This window comes from Ambystoma mexicanum, chromosome 6q (assembly GCF_040938575.1).
Source record: "Ambystoma mexicanum isolate Mex_15411 chromosome 6q, UKY_AmexF1_1, whole genome shotgun sequence".
Lineage (NCBI taxonomy): Eukaryota > Metazoa > Chordata > Amphibia > Caudata > Ambystomatidae > Ambystoma > Ambystoma mexicanum.
The window spans coordinates 1307961886-1307976209 of NC_090937.1; the positions used below are offsets into that span (position 1 = coordinate 1307961886).

Here is a 14324-nt window from a genome sequence, read left to right on the forward strand (position 1 = left end):
TCCTTCCGATTATATCTAATTCTGCTGGAGTTTGTGCACTTGAAGTCCCAAGCTTGTATAGATTTACAGACGGTTTTTAACAAAGTCCCAAGAAAGCTACTGTGGCAGACTTTGGAAGAGCTCCGGGTACCCTATAACCCTATAACCTTTGCTGCACTATTAAATCACTGAATTAGAGCAATCATGTACGAATAAGATGGGGCCCAAAGGACGAATGAACAAAACTAGTAAACATCAATGTCGAAATTAGGCTGGGGTGTTTATTAGCCCTCTGCTGTTTTCATTGTACATTAATGCCATAGATTCTAGGATTAACATCCTAATGGTGGACCTCCCAGCCCTACGGCAGCAAACATTGAGTCTTCTTTTTTTTTGCAGATGATGCCGCACTCACAGACAAAAGCCTGGCGGGCCTGTAGCATCAGCTTAGAGCCTTCTCAACCACATGCAGGCAGAATGGTTTAACTATTAACATCTCTAAATCTAAAATGATGATATGTTACCCGGGGCTCTGGCCGACATGCCTATCCAAAATTCTATCAAGACAACCTTGTATTGGATGTTGTTGACCCCTTCAAATGCCTAGGATTTACTTTCTCTGCTAACACGGGATGGGCTAGTCAGATTGACAAGAGTAATATTACTGCTGCCAGACACGGTGGTGCCATTTGCCACAAAAGTATCCAAAGCTAATATATCATGTTAAAACCACTGGCATATTAGATTAAAATTTTGAATTCTAATGCGCTATTTGTTTATAGAAAGTCTACAGGATGTCCTTCACTCTAATGTTGGTAAATCTCTTCCTTGGTTCAAACACGTAAAGCGTATGCTTTCTTTAGAAAATAGCCATGGTAGTACCATGGAATGACATAACAAAATAGGGGGGGGCAGTGCACATATCTTTTTACATTTGGGTCTTAAATGACAAACTAGATTTCTTTCTCCATCCTGATAGTCACGACCAAGAGCCAGACCAATGTGCCCCCATGCCTCCCTCCAGCCCCAAACCAATGTGCCCCAACCCTCCCTCCAAACCCACACCAATATTACCCCATCCCTCACTCCAGACCCACACCAATGTGCCCCCCTCCCTCCATTCTAGACCCCATCAAGATGCTACCAAACCTCCAAGCCAGATCCCACTAAGATGCCCCCATCCCTCCCTCTAGACCCCACCAAGATGTTCCCTCCCTCTATTCCAGACCCCACCAAAATGCCCCCTTCCTCTGATCCAGACCCCACCAAGATGCAACCATCTCTCCCTTCAGACCCAAACCAAGTTTTTCCCATCCCTCTCTTTAGACCTACACAATAATGCCACATCTCTCCATTCCAGAACCCACCAAGATGACCCCTCTCCGATCAAGGCTTCAAGATTCCCCATCCCTCTCTCTAGACCCTTACTATGATGCCCCTTCCCCCAAACATCAATTCCAGATTCCACCAAGAATGCCCCCTCCATCCTATCCAGACCCGACCAAGATGCCCCAGCCTCCTTTTAGAGCCTATGCCATGATGCCCATCCTACCTCCACACTGCATAATGCCCCATCCTGCCCTCCAGACCCACACCAAGATGCCTCATCCCTCTCCACACACCAAGATGCCCCATGACATCCTTCAGATCCGCACTAAGATGCCCCCATCCTCCCTCCAGACCAATGTGCCCCCATTCCTCCCTCCAGACAAAAGCCAATGTTCCCCATCCCTCAGTTCCAGATCCCAAGATGTCACATCCCATCCCACCCTCCAGACCCACATCATGATTCCCCACCCTTCCCTCTACACACCATGCAGCCCTCCACTCACACCTAGATGAACCTTGCCTCCATTCCAGACTCCACCAAGATGCCTCCACCCTCTGATACAAGATGCCACCAACCCTCCAAACCAGACCACACTAAGATGCCTCCCTCCAGACCCATACCATGATGCCCCATCCTCCCTCTGGCACACCAATATGCCCACTTTGCCTCTTCTAGACCCACATGCAGATACCCAATCCCACCACCCGACCCACATACAGATGCCCCATTGCACCCTCCAGACCCACACAGATGCCCCATCCCACCCACACCAAGATGCCCCATACCACCCCCCCGACCCACACCTAGATGACCCATCCACCCTCCAGACCCAGACGCCCCCTTTCGGCATCTAGACCAACACAGATGACGCCATCCGTCCATTACAGACACCACCAAGATGCCCCCCTCCCTCCATTCTAGACCCCGTGGAAGATGCCCTCATCCTTCCCTCCAGACCCACACCAAGATGCCCTCGTCCCTCCATTGCGGCCCCCACCAAGATGCCATCAACCCTCCAATCCAGGCCCCATCGAGATGTTCCATCCATCCCCCAGACCCATACCATGATGCTCCATCCTCCCTCCACACAGCAAGATGATCTCATCCTGCTCTCCAGTCCCACACCAAGATGCACCCATCCTGCCCTCCAGACGACGCCAAGATGTCCCCATTCCTCTCTACACCAAGATGCCTCATGCCACCCCTCAGACCCACATCAAGATACCCCATCCCTCCCTCCAGACCCACACCAATGTGCCCCCTTCCCTCCCTCCAGACCCACACCAAGATGCCCCATTCCCCCATCCAGCCCAAGGCCAATGTGGCCCTAAACCTCCCCATACCCCCACTTAGATGCCCCATCCCACCCTCCAGCCCCACACAGATGCCACACACCCCAGATGCACACATATGCCCCATCCCACCCACACCTAGATGACCCATACGACCACCCAGACCAGCTCATGTGCCCCATGTCACCCTCCAGACCAACAGATGCCCCATCCCTCTGTTCCAGACTGGCACCAATGTGCCTCATCAATCCATAACAGAACCCACCAAGATGCCACCAACTCTCCAATCCAGACCATACCAAATTGCCCATCATCACTCTAGACCCAGACCTTAATGCTCCATCCCTCCCTCCACACACCAAGATGCCCCATCATCCCTCTAGACCCAGACCATGATGCCCCATCCCTCCTTCCACACACCCAGATGCCACCATCCTGCCCTCCAGACCCACACCTAGATGACATATCCCTCCATTCCAGACCCACAGACGCCTCACACTCTGATCCAAGATAGATGACACCAACCATCCAAGCCAACCCCCACCTCGATGCCCCCATCCCTCCCTATAGACCCACACCATGATGCCTGGTCCTCCCTCTGGCACACCAAGATACCCCCTTCCACACCCTTCAGATCCACACAAAGATGCCCCATCTCACCCTCCCGACCCACACACAGATGCCCCCATCCCACCCACTCCAAGATGCCCTATTCCACCCTCCCGAAACACACCTAGATGACCCATCCCACCCTCCAGACCAACACACAAATGACCCCATCCCTCCATTAGAAGCCACCAAGATGCCCCCTCCCACAATTCCAGACGCCAGCAAGATGCCCTCTCTCTCCAATCCAGACTCCACCAAGATGCACCATCCCTCCCTCTAGACCCATACAATAATGCTCCCCCTCCACTCAGCAAGATTCCCTCATCTCTCCATTTCAGACCCCACCAAGATGCCCCATCCCGCCCTCCAGACCCAAACAATGATTCCCCATCGCTCCATTCCACATCCCAAGATGACCCCCCCTCCACTCCATACCCTACCAAGATGCCCCCAACCTTCCGATCCAGACCCCACCAAGATACCTCCATGAAACACTTGTGTATAGGTACGTTATAAATGCCATACCATATCATATCCTTCCTCTAGACCCATACTATGATACCCCATCCTCCCTCCATACACCAAGATGCACCCATCCTGCCCTGCAGACCCACAGCAAGATGCCGCCCTCCCTCCGATCCAGGTCCCACCAAGATGTCCCATCCCTTCCTTTAGACCCATACTATAATGCCCCTCCCTACACACAACAAGATGCCCCCATCCTGCCCTCCATACCCACACCAAGATGCCCCATCCCGCCATTACAGATCCCAAGATGCCCACCCTCTGGGCACGACCACACCAAGATGCCCCATCCATTTCTCTAGACCCATACCATGATTCCCCGTCCTCCCTCCACACCGCAAGATGCCCCCATGTTGCCCTCCACACACACCAAAATGCCCTATCTCTCTCCACACAGCAAGATGCCCCATGCCACCCTTCAGACACCCATCACTTCCGCCAGACCAATGTGTCCCAATCCCTCCCTCCAGGGCCACACCAATGTGCCCCAATCCCTCCCTCCAGACCAATGTGCCCCATCCCTCCATTCTAGATCCCAAGATGCCCCCCTCCCACCGCTCCATATCCCTCCAAGATTCTCCATCCCTAGACCCATACAATGAGGCCCCCTTCCTCCACACACCAAGATGCCCCAAGCCTGCCATCCAGACCCACACCAAGATGCCCTAACCCTCATTCCAGATTCCACCAAGATGCCCCGCCTTCACCCAGATCCAGACGCCACCAAGATGCCCACCTCCCTCCACACACCAAGATGCCCCAAGCCTGCCCTCCAGAACCACACCGAGATGTCCCCATCCCTCCATTCCAGATCCCACCAATATGCCCCTCTCCTTTCGATCCAGACCCCACCAAGATGTTGCATCCTTAGACCCATACAGTGATGCCCCTCCACACACAAGATGCCCCAAACCTGCCCTCCAGACCCCAAGATGCCCCAAACCTCCCGGTAGACCCATACTATAATGCCCACCCACTAAGATATGCCCATTCTGCCCTCCAGACACACACCAAAGTACCCCCCTCTATCCATTCCAGACCCGACCAAGAGTTGCCCCCATCTCTCTAGACCCATACCATGAAGCTCCATCTTCCCTCCACACAGCAAGATGCCCCCATCCGGCCCTCCAGACACATACCAATATGTCGCCCTTCCTCTAATCCAGACCTCACCAAGATGCCCCATCCCTCTCTCTAGACCAGTGGTACTCAACGTTTTTATGCTGAGCACATTCCGGCTGTGCTGAGCTTGCAGTCGGAGCATTTACGCTTCCCGATCAAAAAGCAGAGAAGATGGCGCTGGAGACAGTGTTGCCAGGTCAGAAGGAAAAAATAAGCTGAGGGCCCCTTCAAAACAGGCCCAAAACAAGCTGACTCCCAACCAAATTAGCAGAAAAAACAACTGCACCTCTAAAACACTCTGGATAGGTCTTAAAAGTTGAAAAATAACAATAACGCAAAGAATACATAGAGAGAACACAAACATAATATGTTAGAAAAAAAACATTTATTAAAATTGTTATGTTCCTAACAATTAATGTCTATTTTAATTTCTTGTATATGTGCGACTTATAAAAGCACATCATTGGCTTTTTGGATCCTTGGCTTCTCTTGCCCTTTGTCCAACTGGTCCTTGATTCGTCGTTCTACTCTGGACCGTGGCTCCATTGCATACCTGCTAGGGAGCCCCATGTCCTTGGTGACACTGAGCCAGTCCAGGCATTTCCTGTTAAATGCTAGGACTAGTATTTTTGTTTTCCCCATCAAAGTATGGACCTGTACAGACCAGCATGCAAAGTAAAAATCTACGCCTGGCTCATAGCATCACGCGTGACATGGGCCCCACACTTGGCAGCAATGACCTTGAGAGTTGCTCCTCTTTTCTGTTGACCCTCTGGTCCTTCACTCCCTTGTGAGTCACTCTCCTCTGGTCAGTCCCCTTCTGTTCTTGGGCAACCTGGCTTATCGCTCTCCTCTGGTCCTTGATTCATATGGTTCATATGGTCCATCACCCCTCTAGTCATTGGCTCCCTCATGAGTTGCTCCTCTAGTAAATCACACCTTACATTTTGATGTAATCATAAAATAAACGGGTGGTTACCAAGGATAATTGTTGGCAAAATAAGAAAAGGAATAGCCATGCAGAATGTTTACAAAGTGTCCGCTTGTACTCTCCAAGTGAATTAGCCAGGTGCTATGGCAGTACTGGTGAAAGGACTCAGTCATCTGGTTCACCAAAGAGTTGCCCTGTCAATGTACTGAGCAAGAAGGAAAATTAAACCTACAGGAAAAAGAACAACATATGAACAAAAGCACACGCGAGAATATAGAATCATACCCGACCCGTAGAACAAGAATTGTCAAATGCATTAGTCCTGTTTTTATAATATGCCGTATGTAGACTTGTATGCATTAACCCGCCGCCACCGTTGTTTTCGGACCACCTGATCCCGACTCCTGCAGGCGGGAGGTGATGTTCCCGCCAGGTCTGACCTGGCAGGTTTAACACCGCCCGCCTGCAGGCGGACGAGGAAACACCGGCAGCATTACGAGATGCTGCCCGTGTTTCCATGATCCCCATTCCCATCGAGTCCCAGAGGACTCGATGGGAATGGGGATTAACACCATTCCGCCTCCGTGATTCCCGGAAAAACGGGGGTTGTAATGCCCCGGTAATTCTGGGAATCACGGAGGCGGAATGGTAAGACGAGTCCGGCGGTAACCAGGCGGTTTTACCGCAGCGGTTACCGCCGGACTCGTAATGAGGCCCATTGTCTTTTTGTACCATGTACTGGGATCTAAACCCAAGACACTTTCAAATGTCCAGCCACACCCATTACATGAAGAGATACAGCTATTATATGGCTCTTGTATGGTCAGATGTTCTCATCAAATGTCCAAGTGTAGCCCATGGTTACATAAATAAGCACAGGTACTACTATGTATGCCCTGTTAAAGTGTCACACGCTCAGGCTTTGCCATCATTTGGCTGGTACTGGTTCACATGCCAGTGAAAGTTTCATACGCCTAGGTACTGTCATAATGTAGCTACATCCCAAAAATTCCTATGTAAAGCTGCAAACCCCCTCCCCCCTCCCAACTCGCCATTTAGCCTCCTTGATTAAAAGGTGACTGTCCTTTTTAGTTTAGTTTATTATAAGCCAAAACTATTGCATTAGAGTACAGATAGGGAGAAATCACATAGCTTGTAGGTGTTGTATGATATGATATGATATGGCATTTGTAATGCGCCTATACACAGGTGTTTCAAGGGTGCGACGAGGCAAGGGAGGGGGAACAGAGGGAGGACAGACAACGATCCTACTAGACCAGGTGTCATTCAGATCGCGCAAGTGCATGGGAAGGGGAAGAGGGAAAGTGCGGAGGAGGGGGAAAGTGCAGTACATGGGATGAATAAATAATGCGGGGAGGGGGAAAGTGCAGTACATGGGTTGGTTTGGTCAGTAGCCCACCTATTGACCTCTCGTTGCCATGCTAATCCCCAGCCAGTTCCTGCCCAAAACACCTTCTCATGGGAACTCTTTGAGCTCTCTTTATTCAAGCCGTATCATCAAACTTTGCACTCGAAGTGCCGTCGTTTGTTTTTTCAAAGCAGAGAGTTAATGACTTAATTTGAGCTGTAAATGCTACTGGTGTAATAAAAGTGTCTTAAACTGGTCTGTCTTCAGCCAATTGAGTTATAAGCACTGTGCGTGTCCGTCAGTGGAGTCCTGTTAAAAAAAGCAGTGGAAAAGCCAACAGTTTTTGGCTTGTGTAAACGTATTAGGCATTTGCCAGGCAGTGCTATTAGATGCCGAGGTATTCACACCATGTTGCACCTTCACTTCTAGCGTTCATACACTAAAGCAGTGTCTGGCAAGGGCCTTTCCCATGCCTACACAAAAGCCCAAACTATTGGCATTGCCAATTCTTGTTGCTATCATGAATAAACTTAAAAAGTGTAGACTTAAATAACCTGTGTTTACCTCTTTGCTAGGACTATTCAAAGGGTCTTTCAAACCGAACGAGTCCTTAAGGGGCTGCAGACGCATCCAGTACGCTGCGTGTGGTTTAGCATTACAGTGGCAATTAGCCCGAGACTCACCGCGTGTGCCTAACTAGATATGGATGTCCGCCTTTCATATGCATTTTATTTCTTTTTGGGAATGGAGCCAAGTCGGAGAGAGAATGGCAGACAAGCGGAACATGGACGTTCGCCTTTGATATACATTTTTTTTTATTTTTTGGGAATGGAGCCAAGTCGGACAGGGACTGGCAGACAAGCGGAACAATAACCGCACCATTACGGGAAAACGCGTACAAAACCGCAACGAGCGATTTGAAAATAATATAAGCCACGTTGGGCAAAAACAAACCCGGTGCTTCATAATAAGCGGGCATGGCAACCCTGCGCTGGAGCTACGTGCAGGGTAGGGAACGCGGCGTTCCCAAAGTCACGTGAGGAAGAGTGGGCGGGGCGTAGTTATGGTCCGTTTCTCGGATGGGAACCAAACATTACTGTAGCAAGATGGCCACGGCGGGAGGTAGTAGTGATCTGCCAAAGGGAGATGGCAAGGAGGAAGCAGCGGAGGAGGAGACACGCCAAGGGCCGCTCCACACTGAGACACTGGGCTTTTATGAACTGGCGAGCGAGGATGGGCCACCCAAAAGCCCTAAGAGGAGGAGGCAAAGTCCACCAGGTACCCAGAGCACCACCTGGGGGAGGGACATGGGAAGCAGCCCGTACTACTAAATGACAGCAGAAGTGGAACTGATATTGGAGGGTAGAAAGCTCTGACAAGAGGAACTAAAATCTGCCTAATAGCTTTCAGCTTGTTCAAGTTGGAATATAAATCCCATGACATTGAAGATGCTGATGTAACGTGAACTTTTCATTGAAATGCTTTACTAGATGGGTAATTTAAATGATCACAGCGGGGAACTTTGAGCATTATGATTAGCACTCTGAGGTCCGGAGAAGCAGACGCGGGGCGCTTGAGATCTGTGTTGGCAGCAGGAACTCTGCTCTTGGCAGCAGATGCTGAGCTTTGACAGCAGACGCAGACACGGCACAGTCGGGCTGCATGAGGCGGGCCGCCTGTGACCGCACAGATAAAAGCGCCAACAGCAAACACCAAAAACACATAACGGACAGCCAGAAAGTGACAGACACTGAGCACGAATATTGGGGCTAGGGAGTGGGGGACACGGTTGAGATGTGATATGAGTATGCACACTGCTTTTGACTGACCATGCTAATCCTTATGTTCATTTCCACCACCCAAAACAAACCTCCCTGGGATCTTTTTGATGTAGTTTTATCTAACTTCGTGCTCAAACTGGCAGCCATTGTTACTTCAAAGCGATGTTCTGAGAGTTATTGGCTTAATTGGAGTTATAAATGTCCTAATGGTGTAATAATACTGCCTTAATCAAGTGTGCCTTCAGCCGCTTGACTTTCTGAACAGTAAGTGTGCCCTTCACTAAAGTAGCGTTAAAAACAAACATTGGCAATCGCAACAGGTTTGGCTTGTGTTTGCCTAGATACTGGAACAATTTTGCAGGTGGTACCATTAATGGCCAGTTAGTTCCATTAGGGCAGTGCCTGACATATCGCTACCCGATGACTGCGCAAAATTCCAACCTATTGGCACTGCCAATGTTGGTTTTTCTTTGCACTTTACCCTTTTTCCTTTATGTGCCCACTCATTCCCTCCCTGTGTGCTCTTCTCTCCTACCCGTGCGTTCTTATTTATAGGTGATTTGTAAGGTGCCAACTGCAGTCATAGTCACTATATGGTGCCCCCAAGGTAAGGAAAGGGTTACAGACAGCTGATCTTTCTTAGGCCTTGGCAGCAACTAAGATCAGTGTGTGGGAATACAGAAAGTTGATCTTTCACAGACCTTGGAAGCACATGAGATCATAGAGGGGTAAGTGGACAAGTGTAATGGGAAGTAGCTCATCAAACAGAGTAGGGGAGAAGTGTAAATGGGGAATAAGAGCAACAGACGGGAGTAGCATCAGAAGTAAGGCAAGTGCAAAACACCAGCTAGAACATAGGCAAGCAAAAGTTTTAGCAGTGTAGAAAATTAGGGTGGTCAAGGCTGGTGCGATGTTATGTCTAGGTGTGAGATGCAAAGTAATTTGGCAAAACCCCTAGAGCAAAGCTTTTGCAGTAGATTAGTGTGGATAATACTATGTCACTTGTAGTCTTTGTGGTAGATTCAGAAACCGTAGGATGTGTTTGAGGACATTTACCAGGAAAAGGGCTGAATTTGCAGGGCCAATGTCAATATGCTATTAAACAATACTCCCAAGGTTTTTGTAGAGTAGTTCAAACCAGGAGGGACTCCCCGTTGGCAAGACAGGAAAATGGAGAGGGTTTATGGTGTAGAATCAGGTGATGAATTCTATTTTTGACCCATTGAAACAAAAGGCAATTATCAGTCATCCAGTCTTGCTTATGTAAGAGGCCGAGTGTCATGGGATGTTGGTTGAAAGTGTGGTTGGAGAGGCTGAAGGCAATCCACGTGTCATCTGTGTATGTTTGAAAGGTGGTTAAGAAGGGGGTGATGACAACAGATACAGGTTTGCGGGATGTTTTGAATAACAAAGGGGATAGGCTAGATCCTTGGGGAACACTGACCGTGCGAGTGGTGCGAGGTGCCACTTGAGGACCAGACCTGACTTGAGTTCCCTATCACTGATGGAGGAAATCCATTTAAGAACTGTGCCCTCAATGCTGGAGGAAGTGTGGATGGGGTCCAGCAGGATAGAATGATTGACTCTGTCCCAAGTTAGCGAGAGGTTTTGAGCTGATGAAGATGGCAGGAGAATTAGTGTTTAAAGACTGCAGCCCTCATATACATACAAGAGTGCTGTTTCTGTTCTTCCTGCTGGTTGGAAACCAGAGTGATGTTTGAGACAGGTGAGATTCTTTGGAGTTGTCACCTTTTCCGTGATCCTTTCCTAAGAACTGATTGTTTGAGATGGACCTGTAGTTTGATGGAATATTAGGATCCTATTTATCCAGGTTTTCTTGGGGGATGAGGGGTCAGTTTAAAGTGACTTATTGACGAGGTGAGTTATTGCTGGTGACGGAGAGGAAATAATGTGTGCTAGTCGGGGGTGTTGCTAGGTCTGGAAAAGACCCGGGGCTAAGCTGATGTCGGAACTGTCGGGACTGGGGGCTAGCTAGCCTTTTGGCTGTAGCTCCTGAGATTCTATCCGGGGCTACAACCAAAAGACCAGGGGCTATAGGCCCCTTAGCCCCGCCTAGCAACGCCTCTGGTGCTAGTCTTCTCGGGACTTGGAAATATCTCCTCGGGGGAGGCTTTCATTTTTCCTTCAGCGCAGCAGTGTCTGATGGAGATGGGCTGGAAGTTGGAGAAAAAGGGTTGTTTTTATGTCTAGAAGAGGTGCAGCAGCTGAAGATGATCCTATGTGATCTTCTCGAATATTAACGCACAAGACCGTTTTAAAAACGCAAAGAAAAAAAATATATACTTTTTTTTTCTAGCCGATTTGGTGGAGCCTTTTAATATTCGGAAAATATCTCTTTTCACCTGCCCCCGTCCTGACTCCTGAAATCGGGGAGGGTTAACTCTCCCAAAGCCCCTCACCCCTTTAGTCCAGCGCCTTCTCCCCACCATAACCATCCCTACCCCCACTTATATAAATAGACACACAAACAGTGCTTTAAGTGGGGTAAGACATTGAGGGGGGCCCTCATTCAAGGTTTATAAAATATGACTCAAAGTACACAATTCAATCCTTCTTTTATAAATCTTTGACGACTGACAAAGCCCAAGGCGTCTTTGTCTGTCGGCAAAGCTTTATAAAAGATGGCTTGAATTGTGTACTTTTCAAGCCATCTTTTATAAACCTCGAAATATGTCAAGGAATTCCCAGGTTCGCCGAGGGTTAAAGACGGCTCAGTGACCAGGGGAGGGGGAAAGAAAGGAACAGTAACTTCCCAGAGGAATTTACAGAGACTGACAGAAGCGCCTGACTTAAAGGCGGGCGCATCAGGTATAATGTGTCTTGCCAATGTTGTGGTGGGACGGGGGGGGAGGGGGCCTCTGTAGGGCCCTGGCTCAGCCCCACTTTTTGGAGACTACCGGGTCCCGGCCCAGTTAAAGCACTGTACATAAACTTTCTCCACAGCCACTCACCTCCACGCTACAAGCATAACACAGACACACAAACAGCCCACTGCCATCTTCCCCTGCCTCTATTGGATGCACCTGTCCGCCCCTGCATGCACCCCAATGAGGCAGGGGCGTGACAGTTACGTTTAGAAAGACCTTTCGGAGAAGTCTTTATAAATCGGTCTTTTTATTTTTCGAGGACAATAAAATGACTTTTTCACTCGATATCTTGAAGATCTGCTGTGGTTTAAAAAAAAAAAGTCTTGCTAGCGAGCACTTTTTTGCAAAGAAATGAGGATAAAGAGGCGGACGTTGCTTGAGAGGCAGCACACTCAGAGGAGGAGCTCGTTTCATGGTAAATCTTGAAGAGTTCCACAGATGGGCTATTGTGTAGGTATGATTTCTTCTTCCTTGAGCTAGTGGCATCGTCGCCCTTGAGTTGTCGTTGGCAAGCATTTTTGTAATCTCTGACAGTCATGTCAGAAAGAGAATGCGTCTTTAATAATTGGACTAGTTTCGTTTGCACTTGTGGTCAGTCCGTGAGAGAGGAGCGTCCTCTCGGACTACTGTTAATGAATGCTTGAAATATCTGCAAAATGTACTTACGAATCAGAAGCAAATGGTATACCTCGTCATGTGCATTCTTAATTTTATTTTTTCTTTAAAAGAACATGTTTTGTGTTGGAGTATATTGTGAAAACATTTTGTACTGTGGTATCTTTGGAAAATGGATGCATTGCTGTATTTACACTGTTTTCCACAACACCATGTCCTGCTCGGATTCAGGCCGCGTGAACTTTGTGAATTGATGCTTTGCCTCAGATGGCTACTAAATGATTATATCTTAGCAGAACAAAAAAACCTGAGAAAACCTGATTAACCTCTATCGGCCCTGCTCTAAGCGGTTTGGCAATCATGCCACTGTTTACTAATGCAAACTACGAGTGATGGGCTACAATTCTCTGTCTTTTAGGAAGCCAAAACTTCATATACAATGTATATGAACAAATTACATGCAGTGAATTACGTTCGGTTTGTTTTGTGTGTTTATTAGTTGCTCTGACGAAAACACTTGATTTGAGTATACAGTGTGTTAACTGGTTGAGCTACAACACAACATTGAAAGTGCCCCATAGGCCTTCCTTTGTAAATGTAAAGGGCAAGGTCGCAACAACGAGGTTTTATACAGACTGATCTTCATTATTACACACGCACAAACTTTCCAGGGAGGTGGCACGAATCGCAGCATTTTGTCACTTCTCCCCAGAGGGTAGCCGCTACACGGTAACTCTGCTAGGAGTACAGGTAAGTGGGGCCTTACCTGCATAAGGGACAAGGACCCCCGTTCCAATGAGGAACTCCCTATTCAAATCGCTCAACAATAAAAGCTAGTAAATCCTGATAACAGACCGATCGCTACACATGTGCTCCTGTTAGATTCCACCTGTTGGGAAAAATACCTTTCTGGTACTGTGATGGAGAAAACCAATGGAACAATAATGAGCACTAGTCCAACACGAAAAGTGGACTAAAACATTATGCATATTGGAGGAGGTGACAACAATGACAGAGAAACCCAGGAAGTTCAAAGCTGCTGTGGTAGCGAAGCAAGAGGAGAGGTAAAGAAGGTGCTGTTTCCTATGCAGGGAGGAAACCTGTACACTGTCATGATGCCTACTCCCGGGATGCCAGTTCAGGGCCAGCGTCCCCGAAAGCAGACATCATGTCCCCAGGGAGGTACCCAGCAACCCCTTATAGGGGCTCTTTGGACATTGTCCTGGCGCCTTTGGCGCCAGGCTCATAGAAGGCATCAGTCCTGGCACCATAGGCGCCAGGCTCATTATGGGAGTGCTTGGATGGACTTACCTGATGCAGACCATGCTGCCGGATCCAGACCTCCTTGAGGTCTGAAAGGGACTATTTTACCTATGGGACTATTTTACCACTCGGGCGTGGCTGAGGAAGAATACTTACCTGGAACTACTTTGGTGGCTATTTAAACCACGCCCAGACAGCAGCTCACGCTTCGCGTTGTTCTGCATCTAGCAGCTGGACGCTCGCCGTGTCTGCTTCTGCATCCTGGCTCCAGCCACGCCCGCCTGCAACCTGGAACACCTGAAAAGGAAGGAAAGGAGAGAAAGGTGAATAATAGAACTTTACCTACCTCCATCCGGAGTCCGGAACCATCACTCCGACGATCCTGAGAAAAGACATTATTTTTAGAAGCGCATCGCATCGCTCGCTGCAGCGCCGCATTCCACTCGCCTTCACGAGGCGCCCTCGGGCTCTTCAGCCACCATTGGCACCATCCGTCGCCTTTCAGCGCCTAAAGAGAAAAAGAGACAAAACAAAGGTGAGCGAAGGAACAGATTGAGGAAGGCCTGATTCTTCCACCTTAAGATTTACCTGATTTTTGTTGGGACAATCTTTCCACACCT

The 14324-nt window shown here is 48.7% G+C and overlaps 1 protein-coding gene and 1 long non-coding RNA gene across 3 annotated transcripts in view; one reads left to right on the forward strand and one right to left on the reverse strand.

Moving 5' to 3' along the window:
- Positions 1–5225: 5225 nt before the first annotated feature.
- LOC138516634 (uncharacterized) lies at positions 5226–8162 on the reverse strand. The gene is made up of 2 exons (XR_011282292.1): positions 8112–8162; positions 5226–6016 (listed from the first exon to the last, which is right to left on the reverse strand). It is a non-coding gene; the product is annotated as an uncharacterized lncRNA (long non-coding RNA).
- Positions 8163–8229: 67 nt separating this feature from the next.
- Positions 8230–14324, forward strand: part of TAPT1 (transmembrane anterior posterior transformation 1) — a 596742-nt gene continuing 590647 nt past the window's right edge. The window contains exon 1 of one of the 2 annotated variants that reach the window (XM_069631915.1): positions 8230–8435. In XM_069631915.1, coding sequence (XP_069488016.1) covers positions 8237–8435 — 199 coding nt within the window. In that variant the 5' untranslated portion in view covers positions 8230–8236. The remainder of the gene's footprint in view (positions 8436–14324) is intronic. The other variant, XM_069631916.1, reaches the window with a different exon arrangement.